The sequence below is a fragment of the Heterodontus francisci genome, chromosome 7 (genome assembly GCF_036365525.1).
Source record: "Heterodontus francisci isolate sHetFra1 chromosome 7, sHetFra1.hap1, whole genome shotgun sequence".
In the NCBI taxonomy this organism is placed as follows: Eukaryota; Metazoa; Chordata; class Chondrichthyes; order Heterodontiformes; family Heterodontidae; genus Heterodontus; species Heterodontus francisci.
This window is the reverse complement of record NC_090377.1, coordinates 23,704,129-23,721,765: the sequence shown is the minus strand read 5'-3', so window position 1 is coordinate 23,721,765 and position 17,637 is coordinate 23,704,129. Positions and strand designations below refer to the sequence as shown.

The window sequence follows — 17,637 nt, the reverse complement described above, 5'->3', positions numbered from 1 at the left end:
AGGAGGCCGAGATGGATCATCCACTCGACACTTCCGGCTGAAGATTGTTGCAAATGCTTCAGCCTTATCTTTTGCACTGATGTGCTGGGCTCCCCCATTATTGAGGATGGGGATATTTGTGGAGTCTCCTCCTCCTGTCAGTTGTTTAATTGTCCACCACCATTCAGAACTGGATATGGCAGGACTGCAGAACTTAGATGTGAGCCGCTCGTTGTGGGATCACTTAGTACCGTCTATTGCATGCTGCTTCTGTTGTCTGGCATGCAAATAGACCTGTGTTGTAGCTTCACCAGGCTGACACCTCATTTTAAAGGTATGCCTGGTGCTGCTCCTGGCATGCCCTCCTACACTCTTCATTGAACCGGGGTTGGTTCCCCAGCTTGATGGTAATGGTCGAGTGGAGGCTATGCTGGGCCAGGAGGTTACAGATCGTGATTGAATACAATTCTGATACTAATGGCGGCCCACAGCACCTCCTGGATGCCCAGTTTTGCATTGCTAGATCTGTTTGAAATCCATCCCATTTCGCACGGTGGTAGTGCCACCACATGACGATGGAGGGTATCTTCGATCTGAAAACGGGACTTTGCCTCCACAAGGACTGTGCGATTACTCCTACCAATACTGTCATGTTGCCAGCATGTCACCAGCTCTGGTGGGCCTGTACTGCCGGTGAGACATACTAAGAGATGGTGATGGTGGTGTCTGGGACATTGTCTGTAAGTCATAATCATGGAATCATACCTCTGTCAGGCTGTTGCTTGACTAGTCTTTGGAACAGCTCTCCCAATTTTGGCACAAGCCCCCATATGTTAGTAAGGAGATCTTGCAGGGTCGACAGGGCTGAGTTTGCTGTTGTCACTTCCGGAGCCTAGGTCGATGCCGGGTGGTCCGTCCAGTTTCATTCCTTTTCGTAGACTTTGTAGCGATTTGATACAACTGAGTGGCTTGCTAGGCCATTTCAGAGGGCATTTAGGAGTGAACCACATTGCTGTGGGTCTGGAGTCACATGTAGACCAGACCAGGTAGGGACGGCAGATTTCCTTCCCTAAAAGGACATTAGTGAACCAGATGGGTTTTTAACAATTAACAATGGTTTCGTGGTCACCATTAGAGTAGATTTTAATTCCAGGTTTATTCATTGAATTCAAATTTCACCATCTGCCGTGGTGGAACTCAAACCCATGTCCCCAGAGCACTAGCCTGGGGCTCGGTTACTTTTCCTCCAAAAGCTCCAGTCACTGCCAATTCACATCCCAGCACACGTCTAGGATCTCGAGATGCACATGGCTGGATTCCTCAGGACAGGATTTGGCCAAGGAGTCAGAGACAGCTCTGGCCAACTTCCCAAAAAAAAGATAGATCAAGTGCCCCAAAGCACTACTGCTGGGAAGTCCATTTCCAGGAAATTACTGTCTGGAACCCCTTGCCTCCCCCTAAAGCCTCTGGCACAGCACAGAGGTAAAAGCCACTCTACCAGTCTCATTGGCCACCTCTTCATAAGGCCCCAGAAAAGACCTGCAGATGTTCAGCAACATCCACTCATGACCTTGACCCTGGCAACCTGGAAGGAGATCTGTGCCTTGGTAAAGGTACAAATGGACCCAACAATCCTCTCCCCGCCATAGTCCAATAGCAGCCTTTGTGAGATCACTGCGCCAACCATTTCAAGGCATGGCACGAGAGCAACATCATTGCACTGGGCAAACTGCTCCAACCGGGTCAAATCATGTCTTTCCTTCAATATGTTGCAGGTTATTTCTCCATAGTAGTTTGTAGGAAAGTGCACTCTCTTCATGTATTGTGGCGCCAGTCAGGACATAACATAAATCTTTAGAACTTGAAAAAGTATCACAACTTGGAAATGACAGCTTTGACTCTCACTGCTAACGAAGTCTGCAGTACAAACAGACCCATGCAGTGTAGCACTTGCAGCAAACACAAAATTCTAACTGGAAACTAAACATTCTGTGGAAAAAGCATGCTCGCCTGATTTGTGCCTTTTGGTCCCAACTCCAAACTCTATTCCATAGCTACTGACTCCATCCCTCTCTCCGGCAACAGTCTGAGTCTAAATCAGTCTTTTTGCAACTTTGGCGTCATGTTTGAGCCCAAGATAAGCTTCCAACGACATATTCACGTCATCACAGAGACCGCCTGATTTCACCCCTGCCTCTGCTCATCTGCTGCTGAAACTCACATTCATGCCTTTGTTACCTCTAGACTTGACTATTCCAATGCACTCCTGGTTGGTCTTTCACATTCTACCCTCCATAAACTTGAGGTCATCCAAAACTCTCCTGCGCACGTCTTAACTCGCACCAAGTCCCGTTCCCCTTTCACCCCTGTGCTCGCTGGCTCCTGTTCAAGCAATGTCTTGATTTTAAAATTCTCCTTCTTGTTTTCAAACCCCTCCCTATCTCTGTAATCTCCTCCAGTCCCACAACCCACCGAGATATCTATGCTCATCTAATTCTGGCCTCTTGAGCACCCCAATTTTAATCTCACCACTATTAGCGACCACATCTTCAGCTGCGTAGACCCCAAGCTCTGGGATTCTTTCCACCTCTCTACCTCACTTTTCAGTTTTAGGACACTCCTTCAAACCTACCTCTTTGACCAAGTTTTTGGTCATCTGCCCAAATATCTCCTTTCGTGGCTCAGTGCCATATTTTGTTTTAACATGCTCCTTACACCTTCTGGCGTTTTATTACATCGAAGGTGCTATATACAAATATTTGTGGGATCTTGCCGTGTACAAAATGTTGTTTAGTGTACCTGCGAAACAGTCACACATATTTGAAGCAACGAGATGAAGGCTTTCTTTTCAAAAAGATTCTTTACAACATTGGCATGTTTTTATATAACTACATGCAATGTCATGGTTGGACTGCACACGTGCAAACATGTAGACTTCAGCATATCCGCTGCAGTAGGAAGATTTATAACCATCACCAACCAATGTGAAACTGAAGATCCACAGCGAGAAAACCCCAAACTTAATGAACAAGTCTTCCAAAAAAAATGCCACCCATTACTGCCAGAAGATTTCTGCATATTTTCGTGATGTCTCAATACTACTTTAGCTCTCGGGTAGGAACGCGTTTCTGTTTAAATACATAATGGGATGCAATATTAAAAGCACTAATCCCTTTAAGTTTCAGCTGCAGCAGACATGTCCAGCCAAACTGGATACAATGATCCGACTGTAGCAATCAATTATCCATGGTGTTACTGAGGGATTTATTCACCTAGGTGTTCTTGAAATTATACAACCTTTGCTTCAAGTTGACTATCCCATATTTAGATTGTGGAACAGTGTCAAACGTGGGGCGATAAAACAAACAGATTTAATACAAGTGGAGCAGACAAAACAAAGCCTTTCGATTATTTTAAAACGGGTCTCCAAGATATAGCAGAAAGAGATTCAAGGAGACATTTTCATCCCTGTACAATTGATAGGCAGGTTTTTTTTTTTGTTCCTGTAATGTTGCCACTAGATAAGTGTAGTATGCTGGTGCCAATATGCTATGTTAAAGCCAACATACTTTATAGTGTAACACCTATCCAGCTCCTCAGTGAGCAAGGGAACCATACAGAATTGGAACGAGCCCTTTTCAATCCACAGCCTCTGCCGAGTTAACTGGTCTGCAAAGGGTAGCTACAGCTACTGGCCCTGGGTTTGGGATGGGAAACACACAAATCAGGCATTCCTGACTTATTCAGTGATCCCCAACTGGAGGTGGGTGGATGTTGGGATGGGAAATATTGAGCTGCACTGTGATGCTGCCAACCAGCCAATCAACTCACAATCAATTATCACGTGAATAATGGTCGTTTAGAATGTTCACCACAGAAGGAGGCCATTCAGTCCATTGTGCTTGTGCTACCTCTTTGAAAGAGCTATCCAATTAGTTCCACTCCCTGCCCTTTCCCCAATGCCCTGCAAATTTTTTTTCAGTATTTATCCAATTACCTTTAGGAAGTTATTATTGAATCTGTTTCCACCGCCCCTTCAGGCAATGTATTGTAGATCATAACTTACTGTGTAAAAAAGAAAAAATTCATCGTGCCTCTGGTTCTTTTGCCAATCGCCTTAAATCTGTGTTTTTCTGGTTACTGACCTGCCTATGGAACCAGTTTCACTTTATCTACCCTATCAAAACCCCTTATGATTTTAAACATCTCTTAACCCTCTCTGCTCCAAGGAGAACAATCCTAGCTTCTCCAGTCTCTCCACATTACCTGAAGTCTCACATCCCTGGAACCATTCTAGTAAATCTCCTCTGCATCCTCTCCAAGGCCTTGACATCCTTCTTCAAGTAAAGTACCCAAATATGAACACAATATTCCACCTGCAGCCTTTCCATGAGCTATAAGAGGTTTATCCTAACTTCCTTTCAAACTCCATGCCTTTGTTACAAAAGCATAAAGGATCGTTGGCTTTATTAAAAGCCTTTTCAACTTGTACTGTCAACTTCAAGGATTTGCGTTCGTACAAGCTCCAGGTTTCTCTGTTTTTGCACCCCTTTTAAAATTGCACCATTTAGTTTATATTGCCTCTCCTCATTCTTCCTATCTAAATGCGTCACTTCACAACTCTGTTCTAGATTGCTTCTGCTCCATGATTTAGATCCCATTTCACCAGTCCGTCTACGTCCTCCTTACCGTTTACGAGATTTCCGAGTTTCGTGTCATCTGCTCACTTTGAAATGAATATCCAAGCCCTGGTGCCCATGGAACTAGGACCTGGCAGGTGGGAGGGATGGCTGAAACCTTGCCCAGGGATTTTTTTAAAAAATTAACCAAAAAAGAAAAGAAACTAATGTTATGCAGTAAACTTCTTGAATGATGCTCTAAATTCATCATACCAAATCAATTCAGTAGCCACTGGTACTTTATCCCAATTTATTATTTGGTATTTTATGAAGAGAGAAAGAAAAATGAGGAATGGAGTGGGACCACTGAAAATGGGATTGGATGAGGGCCCAACTATTATTCATGATAGTCGATACTACACCGTCTGCAAAAGTACAAAGCTTTTTTGTCAATGGACAAGTAACTTGTTTGATCTAAGGGAATTAAAAGGCATTACAGGAGGTATATTGTGACACTATTCACATTACTATCAGCATGGCTGATAAACAGCTGTGCAAGCTCAAGGTAAATATATTTCATGGGCTAGATAAGATGCATCCGAGATGATCTTTCAGGAGATAAAGGAGGAAGTCGCAGGAACTCAACACAAATCTTCCAGAAATCAATGCATATTGAAGAGCTGCCCAGAATTAGAGAAAGGCAGAAGATACTCCCATTTTTAAAAAGATGACCCAAGAAGCTACAGACCAGTGACTTTGGTGTCCATTGTGGGGAAAATGATAGAAATAGGATCATGGAGCATCAGAATAGAAATAAAGTCATGAAAGGTAATAATAAATCATAGGTGGGTTCATCAAAGGGAGGTCTTGACAATGCAATTACCTGATTTTATTTTTGGGTGCTACAAAGGAGCTTGATAGAGGCAAGGTAGTGGATGTGGTGTACTATGGATATCAGGAAGGCTTTTGATACAGTCCCTCTGGAAAGGCTGGTAGTGAAAACTTAGAAAGTAGAAATGTGCAGAAATATTTCACAATGGATATATAATTGGTTTACCAATAGAACCCAGGAATGGTAGTACAGGTATTGTCATCAGCCTGGGAGACTGTTACCAAAGGGTTTTGTTTTGGGACCTCTTTTGTACAATATCTTCATAAGTGATCTGGAGCCTAGAATCACTAGTACAGTGGCTAAATTTGATCATACAACAACGTGTACTTATATTAGGGCCTTGAACATAGTAGAACATTCCAATGCGCTTCACAGGAGCATCAAACAAAATTTGACACAGAGCCACATAAGGAGTTATTAGGACAGGTAACCAAAAGCAAGGCGATGAAGGGATTTGAAAACAAGGATGAGAATTTTAAAAATCAAGCCATTTTCAGACCAGAAGTAAAACTAATAAAGGATACCCCAAAGCTGAACAGAGTTATAGGAGGATTTGAATATACTTGGGAAAGGGCAGACAAGTGACAGATGAAAAATCAATGTATAGAAATGTGAAGAACTCCATCTGGGGACAAGGGAAAAATGCAGGAAGGGGCTATTACTTAAATGGAAAGAAATAACGTGCAGAGAAAATGAAACAGCCCTGGAGGTTCTGATTGACAATAAATTGAAGCTATCACAATGACCGTTGGCAATGAGTACAGCAAATGAGATCAATATTGAGCAAAATAGTGAGGTATTCCTTCATTGGTGAGTGTACTTGCAATAACATGCAGCTCAGGTTGCTGCAGTACATAAAGGGTATCTCAAGTGCTGCAACAAATCTGTACACAGCAAAGTCCCACAAAGGGCAAACAACTGAGATAAGTATTCAGTTAATCAGTTTTAATAATGTCGATTTGAAGGTTAAACATTGATCAGAACATCAGTATAACTCCTCTTCTCTTCTTCCATTACTGCCATGGAACCTTTTAATCCACCTGAAAGAGCAGACTAGGGCCTCAGTTTAACATCTTATCCAACACCTCGGACAATGCAGCACTCATTCAGTACTGCACTGATGTATCACCGTAAATTATGTGCTCAAGTTCTGCAATGGGGCTTGAACCTACAATCTTCTGACAGAAAGGCTAGTGCTACCACTCAGCCATGTAGTACAATCTTGAGGGACTAAAGGAAGAGAACGCAGATGGAGCAGAATCTAACACCAGGCAGAGTAAGAAGGTATTAAATTCGAGAAACTAGCTCATGGAAGAACAGAGGACAAGTGACAAAAGGAAGTCACTTAATATGTAGAATATATATTAAGAGCGCAGCTAACTAGTGAATAGCAAACAGATCAACAAAATCTGTAATCTGATTAATTAGCGATGGCAATCTATTGATAGCCTTGAGCTCAATTGTAAAGTAATGTGTTGCATCACCAGATAACAAATCGATTGTTGAACATTTATGATCTTCAAATGAAAAGAATCAAACACAACTAACCACTAATTTATTGCACTGACCATGAGTGAAGCAGAGAATTTACTGGTTTGATTAACCACAAGTCAAGAACGGAGTGCTGTGTATTTATGAATTTAAGTCAGGGAGACAGCATCACAAAACGGCTACACATGTACATCGAGCAGGCATCTAGGACCTCAAGAGGCAAGTAGTTAAACAATTAACAGCACAGTGAAATATAACCAAAGTGGATTTAACAGATGGCCAAGAGATAGGAGCATGGAGCTTGAATCCTTGGTTGATTCAAAACTAATGTGGCCCTGACTGTGATGGATTTACATATTTGGGTATTTGCACTGAATGAGAAAGTGCAAAAAGCTAACGCTGAGATGATGGACCGTGTGCTGGTAGAACTGACCAGAATAATGACAACAGGCAAATACATGTGGGAAAAGTGAAAGAACTTGCATTTACATGGGTTTTAAGTGCTTTGGGATGTACCATGAACTAGTCACATGGTACATGTAGCAAAAAAAAGTGGGCAGATCATGATTAGTCCACAATCTCCACGTGCAGTTTTATAGAAAGGATATTAAAAGCATACAGCACGGATTCACTGAATGACATCAGGGATGCAAGACTATAGTTATGGGGAGGGACTTGAGATACTGGCACCATTTCCAACTTGAGCAGAGAGAGCGAAGAGGAGATTAAACAGATGTTTTAAACATGATAAACTTTGATAGGATGAAGAGAGAAAGAAAGACTAAATCTTCTGGTTGGAGTGTTAGTGACAATGGAGTTATCAATTTAAAGAAAGTGAAGAGAGGTTATGAGAAATTGAATTATGCAGGGTTGTCGAAACATAGAAGTAGTTGAAGCAGAGACCATTGCATATATGAATGGAAGAGTAGATAAACATTTAATGCAGACAATGGGCAGCAATAGCAGGGCAGTGGATTAGTTTTGGATTGCTTTAGCCAAAAAGACAGCATAAAGATGATGGACTGAATGGCCTCTTCCTGGTTGTAACTCCTTATGGTTCTTTACTCTGCTTTTGGTGATGTTGGTTGAGGGAGCTAATCAATGAGCAGCCTGCTCTTTAAATATAGAGTCATGTGATTTCTTTCTACCTCCACCCAAGCATGCAGATGGGGCTCAAATTTAACCTCCCATCCAAGAGACAGTACCTCCAACAATGCAGCACTCCCTGCATTCAACGCTGCATTGAATGTCAGCTGGCATTATGCACTGAAACCTGCAACCTTCTGACTCGAGTGCTATTGATAGAAATGTTTTGTGGTCCACCTGGTTTACAGTAGCTAATGTATTAAAATGGGAATTTATGTAGTGCAACCAAGAACATCTAGTCAGAACTGAGAAAATAAATATCATATCACACTCAACGGAAACTGGTCTGCTCTCTGCATTCAACATGCTCTGTTTTTATTTCACATTTTCAGTACTCGTTTTCTTTTTACCTAGTACCTAATCAATGTGGTCCTTAAAAAGTAGATTGCCCTTCCCTCCACGATTATAGTGATTTTGGTATTATTGAAGATAGGTAATTAATTTGACAGGGCTCAGAATCTGGCTTTTCCAAACCCCTGGGCTTTTTTTAAAAAAAAAGCAAAATGTTGATACTGGAGCAAGAAACTTTCATCACTAGTCTGGGTCTACTGAAACCCAAGAGACTTGTGGTGGAAGCACTACCCACACGAAATTACATGACCTAATCTATAGCCTCCTGTGGCTCAAAGTCTTATATTGAGGCGAGGGGATGGAATAAGCAGGTTATGAAGCAATGACGCCAGGTGTGTCCAGGGCACGCGTTATCTTCATAAATAGGAAACACATACACATTAGTCGCAATGTTTGAAATTTACAGTCAAGGGAAGTTTTGCACCTACGACGTAGTATTGGAAGAAATTTAAATGAATATTTTAATCTTTATCTCGCCTCCTTCAAACAGAAAGCAAGCCCAGGATTAATTTTGAGACCCTACTAACCAGTAAGATCCTGAAATGTAAATGATCCAAACTGATGTGAAAGAGGTATGAATTGCAATGGAATTATATGTAACAAACAAACAGAAAAGCACTTCTCCTACCGGTAGATCGACGCTGACATCGCTACCGTCCAGCAGAGAGACCCTGCAGGTGATGATGGATCTGGAGTCTCCGGCCGCTGGGATGTGGGTTCCTGATCTCTGCGCTTCCCTTTGCTTTTCCTTATCCGCGTGTCGGCGCACCGTGCGGCGCCCAAGAGTCCGCCGAAGGAAACCCAACATTTTTTCCTTCCCTCTCTCTCCCTCCTCCTCCTCCTCCTCCTCCTCCCCCTGATCGCTAGGAGGAGAGAGACGGGCAGACACAGAAACAAGGAAGGAGAGAAAGGGTATCAGATCAGAACTACAAAGTAACCAGCAGCAAGAGCAGACTCTCTGCTACTCCAGCACTGCACCAGGAGTGAAACACACATGCAATCCCGACACTGAAATTAACCAAATCCTTCCAGCTCCGAGCATGCGTCAATCCAGCCCAGGAAATGGCGTCAGCCTCCTCCAACCTGCAGGATTTAGGGATACAAGAAGGAATCGCTTTTATCTCCCAATCCAACACTGAGCAACTTGCCACACTCACTGAAATATCAAAGGCGCAGCGATATAACCTGGATCTTATTGCTAGCCTTCAAGGATGAAGTGCTTTTATGCTTTTGCTTATTAAAGTATCCTGACCGAGGTTTTTATTTATGTGTGTTTTCTGCAATATTGATTTCTGTTTCGTTATTAATCGATTTTGCGCTTCAAAGACCCTTTGCAATTCGACGAGGCTTTGTGTTCATGAGTTAACCCTAACAGAGCGACCAAGCGTTACATTCATTCGCTTGGAATTTGCAGGATGTTACAGATTTTGGGGCCTGTCTATCTGGAGAATAAACACTGTTGCCAAATGAGTTTGCAACCTGATTGCAATGTGTTTTGGCTATAACTATAGATAGAGAGGGGTACACAGTTCGAATGTAAAATGGCAACAACAAAAAATCACCATTCACTACACACTGCAGTTTTTCCATTAGGAACATATCAAAGCTGATCAATTGTGTGCAATGATAATTTCAGCCTCAGCTTTTGAGCCCTATCTCTGCTCCAGGTATGTTAATTTAATGTTCTGATGAAAGGTCACTGACCTGAAACGTTAACTCTCTCTCCACAGATGCTGCCAGACTTGCTGAGTATTTCCAAAATTTTCTGTTTTTATTGTATTAATTTAGGAAGTAGTTCATATTTCAGTGCATCCGAAGCTTTGGGTATCATGATTCATGGAGCTGCAACCCTTCATTATGGCCACCAATGCACACAGGGCTGAATTATTACTCATGGGCATGAGGAACCTGATGTCGGGACCATGTGCCCGCCGGCGCAACTTTACATGAGGCAGGCTTCTAAATGGCCACTTCCATGTTCGCAGTCCAGGCGGGCTCCTCAGGCAGGAGGCGCAATGAGAGTGCCCACAGCACAGGCCGCACCGCAGCCCCACCAGGAGAGGTGGGTGCTGTTAAAACAGAAAGCACAAGTATCTAGGCTCTATTGTAGTACTGAGGGAGTGCTGCACTGTCGGAGATGTCGTCTTATGGATGAGATATTAAACCCAGATCCTGTCTGCTCTCTTAAGGTGGATGTAAAAGATCCCATGGCACTCTTTCAAAGAAGAGCAGGGCAGTTCTCCCCGGTGTCCAGATCAATATTTATCTCTCAATCAACAAGACAAGAACAGATTATCTGGTCATTATCACATTGCTGTTTGTGTGAGCTTGCTGTGCGCAAATTGGCCACCATGTTTCCTACATTACAGCAGTGACTACAGTTCAAAAGTACTTCATTGTCTGTAAAGCACTTGGGACAGCCTGAAGTCATGAAAGGTGCTATAAAAATGCAAGTCTTTTTTTGACTTCCCAGGTCACAATTCATTGACATCAGAACTGCCAGTAAAGTTGTCAGTTCTGGTTGAACGTATTCTCGAGGTTTCATCACAGGACCTCCTGCCTCTAATTGCCCTGCCCCCACACTGTTGCCATTGGTCACTCAACATGTCCATCCTCCTGTCACACCTATTGTCTATGCCAGTTGGAAACTGAAAAGACTCTTCATTATCCATTTGATGATTTTTGACTGTCAATCAAGCAGCCCTTTCCCCCATCTTCAATATTTTCGTAACTCATAAACAGAAGTGTTCAAGGAAAAAAATTTTAAATCCTTTTTTTAATGTTCGAATAATTTTTCTTACAACGGGGTCGTGGCGATTAATCTTCAGATCCTGGAGACTCCAGACCAATCCTGGAAGGTTGGCAACCCTAGGTGTCAGCATAATTGGAATCATACTGTAAACTGCACAGCAGCTCACCTCCCGAGCTGGTTTCTCCCAGAGATGCTAGCGGGGGCAAATGGATGGTCTGAAGGCTTGTTCTGCTTTCCATGCCATTCAGGGAGAGTTCTCTGGCACTGCTGTCAAAATAGGGTGGGTTCCAAGACAATGTATCTATAGACTGTGTCTATCTTCCTTGGCTAGTAAATAAAGGTCTCTTTGGGATCAAACCTGCTATAATTTGACAGGCCTGATGATGGGATAATGAAAGCAAATTAGTCATCTGCGGCTGACCTGGTAATCTGATGCCTGATGCAGGCAGGTCTGCAGCACATCAGATTGCTGTCAATGATTGATCAGCTGGCTTGGCTCATTGAATGTTCACTGCTTATCAGACTCATTAAAATTACCAATAGTTTGGAGGCTCTGAAGCCTAGAGATGGTGTCCAAATGGGGCAGATATATACAGAGAGAAAAATGACACTGCCAGTAAATGTGAATTGCCAGAGACAGCGTCTCTAGAAATTGCTTCTCATGATTTTATACCAGTCAGTGGTGGACTGAGCTCTAAGCTCACTGTACAAGGTAGCAATGCTGCCCTGTGTGGACATTCCCCTGACATCAGAGAAGATATATGATTAGTAATCTAAAATCATGAACACAAATTGGAAGTAATTGCACATGCAGGAGGTCAGCAAGCACAGTACATTAAAATGGTAGTGGTGGCTTTAGACCAATGAAGTTTACAGCATAGCCATAAGGCCCATCCTGTCTATAGAGCAATCGAAATACCATGACTTTTTTTTTCCTATGGCCCTGTATCTTCCTCAGCATTAAATGTCCATCCATAATACGCACCCAACGTATACAGGCACTTCAGTGCTGCCACCCTGTACAGGGGATGGATTCACAGCATTAGCATAGTGGATTTTTTTTTATTTATTCATGGAATGCGGGCATTGCTGGCAAGGCCAGCATTTATTTCCTATCCCTAATTGCCCTTGGAAGGTGCCAGTGGGCTGCCTTCTTAAATACAAGTGGCTGACTTGCTGGGTCATTTCAGAGGCAACCACAATACCGTGGGTCTGGAGTTGTCACTAGGTCACATTGGTATGGACAGCAGATTTCCTTTTCTAAAGGACATTCGTGAGCCAGATAGCTCATTACAACAATTCAATAGTTTCATGGTCACCATTCCAGGTAGTAGATTTTTATTCCAGGTTTATTTCATTAAATTAAATTTATATTCCCCAGCTACTGTGGTGGAATTTGAACTCATACTTAGGCCTCTAGAATACTAGTCCAGTAATATAACCACTACGTTACTGTACCCCTGTGGAAGCAAAGCAATTCCATAGCAAAAAAGGTTGGCGTTTTCAGTAGCTGGTCAGCCATGAAGTACAGGTGCAGTCCCACACTGAAAAGATGATGAGTTTGTCGGAGTAGAGATGAAAAGTGCAGCAGAACGTTGGTCCTTTCTTAGACCAGTGCCAAGATAATTTGTTGACATTTGACATCCCACCCAACACTAATTGCGTGATTTAGTTGCAGTTAACAACAAGAACTTGCATTTGCATAGTGCCTTTAATTTAGAAAAAGCACCCCAAGGCACTTCACAATTGCGTAAAGAAAAGAAATGAAAAGTTGAACCAAGGAAGGAGATATTTGGATGGCCAAAAGCCTGGCCAAAGAGGTGGGCTTTACAGAGGGTCTTAAACAAGAAGAAATTGGAAGATTTATGGAGGGAATGCCAGAGTGCGCGGCCATGGTAACTGAAGGCAGATACCAAAGGCGAGCATGGCTATGGGAGGGGGTTGGTGTTGGGGAGCCAAAGACAATGCAAGTTAATAAGCAGTTGGTATTTAACACTCCCAGCAGAAGCAAAATTATAATACTGGAAATATACAAGCACCAAAAACATAAAAATAAAGTCTGACATTGTGAGGTGGAACATAAGAATAGGAGTAGGCCATTCAGCCCCTCAAACCTGCACCGCCATTTAATTAGATCATGGCTGCTCTGTACCTTAACCTTAACTACAGTTCCACACCTTGGTACTATATCCCTTTATACCCTTAAAATCTCTCAATCCCAATTTCAAACTTTTCAATTGGTTTAGCCTCAACAGCTTTTTGGGGGAGAGATAAATGTAAATTCGATTAGCAATGTAAATGTGGTGAGATAGCTCACAATTCTATGTAAAAAGAAGATAATACCTCCTGTGTCTTTCCAGCATTTTCTAACTTTTTATAAGCTTTCCCAGACAACTTAGCACTATGCAGACTTGACATTTTAAAATGCTACTTTTAATGTGTACTGTAAATAATACCCAAACTCAGTTATATAATTATAATGTACTATCAATTTATTTTTTCAAAATTCCACACACCAGCAGCAAATTGGAATGCAAGCGAAATAAAAACAAAATCCACACTAACAGCGGCAAACTGTCAGCACTGCACAAACATTGATACAAATGAACACTCACTATCATTGACACTTTTCAGTGTTTTGCTGCTGATGCTCGTTGGACCTTCCAAGTCCCCACTCTCTCCCCCTCGCTGGTGTTTTGAAACATGTTTACTGTAATACTACTTGTTCTTATGCTAGGTATAGTGGTTGTGTTAGGACTGTCGGTTTTGGTTGTGTAGGGTTTGCATGGTCAGATTCATTGAGTCAGTCAGCAGGATCTATTTTGGACCAGGCCTTCGCAGCAGTCAGCCTAGCAAATTTACTTTGAAGTTCCCACACACTGCAAGTGACTGATGGAGGCCAGGGCACTAGCACATTACTAAATCCAGCCACTCTGAAGGTTGCCTTGGAGATTTCCCTTTCCATGTCCCTTTTCCATGGGCTCCACTCAGCATCTTCACGTAGACCTGGAGGTTCCGACGTGTAGACACTGGGCCTCATGTATCTCCAAGCCCATCCCTGAAAACCCAAGCAATTCAGTCTTACTTGCACTTATATAGTATTTCTTTCTGAAAATGGTAATTTTAATGACTTATTTGTCAGAAAAGGCTGTGGAATTTGGGTCAACTGAAGCTTTCAAGACTGAGATTAATAGATGCTGCCAGACCTGCTGAGTGAATCCAGCATTTCTTGTTTTTGTGTCTGAGATTAATAGATTTTTTTTGGGTAAAGGTATCAAGGGAGATAGAACAAAGTTGAGTAAATGAGGTTGATGTACAGATCAACCATGATCTTAATGGAAAGATGGAAAAGGCTTATGTTCCCATGCTGCTATTAGTGGATAAATCTTAAATCAGAACAGCAAATAATAACTCTAGATATCTGAAAATAAATGGATTTAAACTTTATATGTGGCCCTTGAGGCTCCATAGTATGGGGCCTACAACTGCCATTGAAAACCATGATCAATAACACCAGAATGGAAGATTGAGCCTGCATGCTGTGGCACCACCTATTAGTGCTTCTGTGCACTGGACTCCTTCATAACCTTTACTTCTATCTTGGGCAGGCACATAGGATGTCAGGTAGATTCCTGTCAGCCATGAAGCTGACATTCATCATGTTCTTTTGATTTTCTACAGTTTTCTTCCCTTGGCTCAGTAACATTCTCTTCTCTGAGTCAGAGGGTTGGGAGTTCACTACAGACTTGAGGTCTGGAGGCTGCCACTTCAGCGCAGTAGTGTCAGTTCTTCTGAATGAGATATTAAACCAAGGCTTGGTCTGCCTGTTCAAGGGCAGATAAAAGATCCCCTGACACAATTCAAAGCAGAGCACAAAGTTCTCCCGTGCTCTGATCACCATTCAGCCCTCAAGCAACACCACCAGAACAGCTTATCTGATCACTCATTGATTTACGAGTTGTGGGATCTTTTTATGCATGAGCTAGTAGCTGCTTTGATGACACAACAACAAAAGCTACACTTCAATAATAATCCATTGTTGCAAAACACTTAGGAATGTTCCTAAGGATGCAATAAGGTATTATAAGGGCGGCACAGTGGCGCAGTGGTTAGCACCACAGCCTCACAGCTCCAGCGACCCGGGTTCAATTCTGGGTACTGCCTGTGTGGAGTTTGCAAGTTCTCCCTGTGTCTGCGTGGGTTTTCTCCGGGTGCTCCAGTTTCCTCCCACAAACCAAAAGACTTGCAGGTTGGTAGGTAAATTGGCCATTATAAATTGCCCCTAGTATAGGTAGGTGATAGGGAAATATAGGGACAGGTGGGGATGTGGTAGGAATATGGGATTAGTGTAGGATTAGTATAAATGGGTGGTTGATGGTCGGCACAGACTCAGTGGGCCGAAAGGCCTGTTTCAGTGCTGTATCTCTAAACTAAACATATAATTGCAAGTTTTTTCCTTTTTTCCTGTTCCTGAAGACACTAACTCCCAGCTGGGGTAGAGTACCATGGTTTGCTGCATGTGTGAGTCGAGATAGCAGGTGGCAGAGCCATAGTGCCAGAGGTGGTTCATTGGTAGCACTCTTGCCTTTAAGTTGTAAGGTTCACGTCTCACTTTAGAGTCATTACAGCACAGAAGGTCATTGGCCCATCAAGAACATGACAGCTTTCTGTGAAGCGATCCAGTAATCCCATTCTCCTGCTCTATCCCCATAGCCCTGCAAGCTTATTTCCCTCAAGTACCCATTCAACCTCCTTTTGAAATCATTCATACTCTCCACTTCCACCACCCTCGTGGGCAGCAAGTTTCAGGTCATTACCACTCGCTGCACAAACAAGTTCTACCTCACATCCCCCTGTATCTCTCACCTAAGCCTTAAATCTGTGTTTCCTAGTCCTTGTACCATTATCTAATGGGAACAGCTTTTCTTTGTCTCCCTCATCTAAACCTATCATAATCCTGTACACCTCTAACAAATACCCACCTCATCTCCTTTATTCCAAGGAGAACAACCCCAGCTTCCCCAACCTAACCCTGTAGCTAAAATCCCTCATCCTGGAACCATTCTGGTAAATCTCCTCTGCAACCTCTCAAGGACCCTCACATCCTTCCTGAAGTGTCGTGACTAGAACTGGGCGCAATACTCTAGTTGTGGCCTAACCAGAGCTTTATAAAAATTCAGCATAACTTCCCTACTACTTCTATTCATGAAACCCAAATTCCCATATGCTTTGCGAACCACAATATATTCTCAATATATTCCACCACCTTCAAAGATCTATGCACATGAATCCTCAGGCCCCTCTGTCCCTGTCCACTCTTTAGAACTGTGCCATTAAGTCGATATTGCCTCTCCCTATCCCTTCTGCCAAAATGTATCACCTCATACTTCTCTGTATTAGATTCCATCTGCCACTTGTCTTCTCATTCTGTTAGCCTATCTATGTCCAGTTACAATCGATTTGTATCATCCTTACTGCCTGCCACACCTCCAACTTTGGAATCACGGGCAAATTTTGAAATTTTACTCTGTATTCCAATATCCAAGTCATTTATATATATCAAAAAAATTAGGGTTCCCAGCACTGACCCTTGGGGTACACCACTGTCTCCCAGCCTCCAGTCTGAAAAACAACCATTTAACCACGACTCGCTGTTTTCTGTCCTTAAGCCAGATGTCTTTTTACCAGCTAGCACTGACCCCCTATTCCATGAGTCTGAATTTTGTTAACCAGCCTTTTATGTGGTACCTCAACAAATGCTTTCTTAAGATCCATATAGACAACATCCTTTGCTTTCACTTCATCAACCTTCTCAGTTACTTCATCAAAAATGGAGTACAAAATCTTGGCCTACACTCCAGTGCAGCAGTGAGCAAATGCTGCACTGTTGGAGGTGCCGTCTTACGAGACATTAAACCGAGGCCCTGTCTGCCCTCTCAGGTGAACATAAAAGGTCTCTTACAGGAGATGTAAATGAAGATAAGTGTGAAAGAAAAACAGAAAACAAAGTATCTGCAATTCTAGATTTTACATTGATGTGTTCGGATTTTTTTCTATATATAAAGGTATCGTATTGTATTAGTGCTCAAACTATAAACTATTACTGAAGTGAAGGCAATTGGATTGCAGCTCCATTTAACCCCCTCGATTTTTTTTACTTAGTTTAAGCCTTGGCGCTTTTATTCTCTGGAATTCAAAATATTTTCTCATAATTCATATGTGGTATGGATCCCACCCAGTGTTTGGGGAAGAAGGCAACTTGAAGAAAGTTCTACAATGTACAGAATAATTTGTGAGTTCAGACATGCTTTTTTATGTTGTGGGAATTTTGTAATCTTGGCTCATTATGGCATTCTCACCAATTGGCTGCATTCTTTCTCTATAAGAGGCAATGAGGGGAATTTTAT

At 42.5% G+C, this 17,637-nt stretch overlaps 1 protein-coding gene across 4 annotated transcripts in view; it reads right to left on the bottom strand.

The window, feature by feature from the left end:
• Positions 1-9,558, bottom strand: part of epb41l5 (erythrocyte membrane protein band 4.1 like 5) — a 169,204-nt gene extending 159,646 nt beyond the window's left edge. For 2 of the 4 annotated variants that reach the window (XM_068034882.1, XM_068034883.1), the window contains exon 1: positions 9,107-9,558. In XM_068034882.1, coding sequence (XP_067890983.1) covers positions 9,107-9,286 — 180 coding nt within the window. In that variant the 5' untranslated portion in view covers positions 9,287-9,558. The remainder of the gene's footprint in view (positions 1-9,106) is intronic. The other 2 variants (XM_068034884.1, XM_068034885.1) reach the window with 2 other exon arrangements.
• Positions 9,559-17,637: the final 8,079 nt, after the last annotated feature.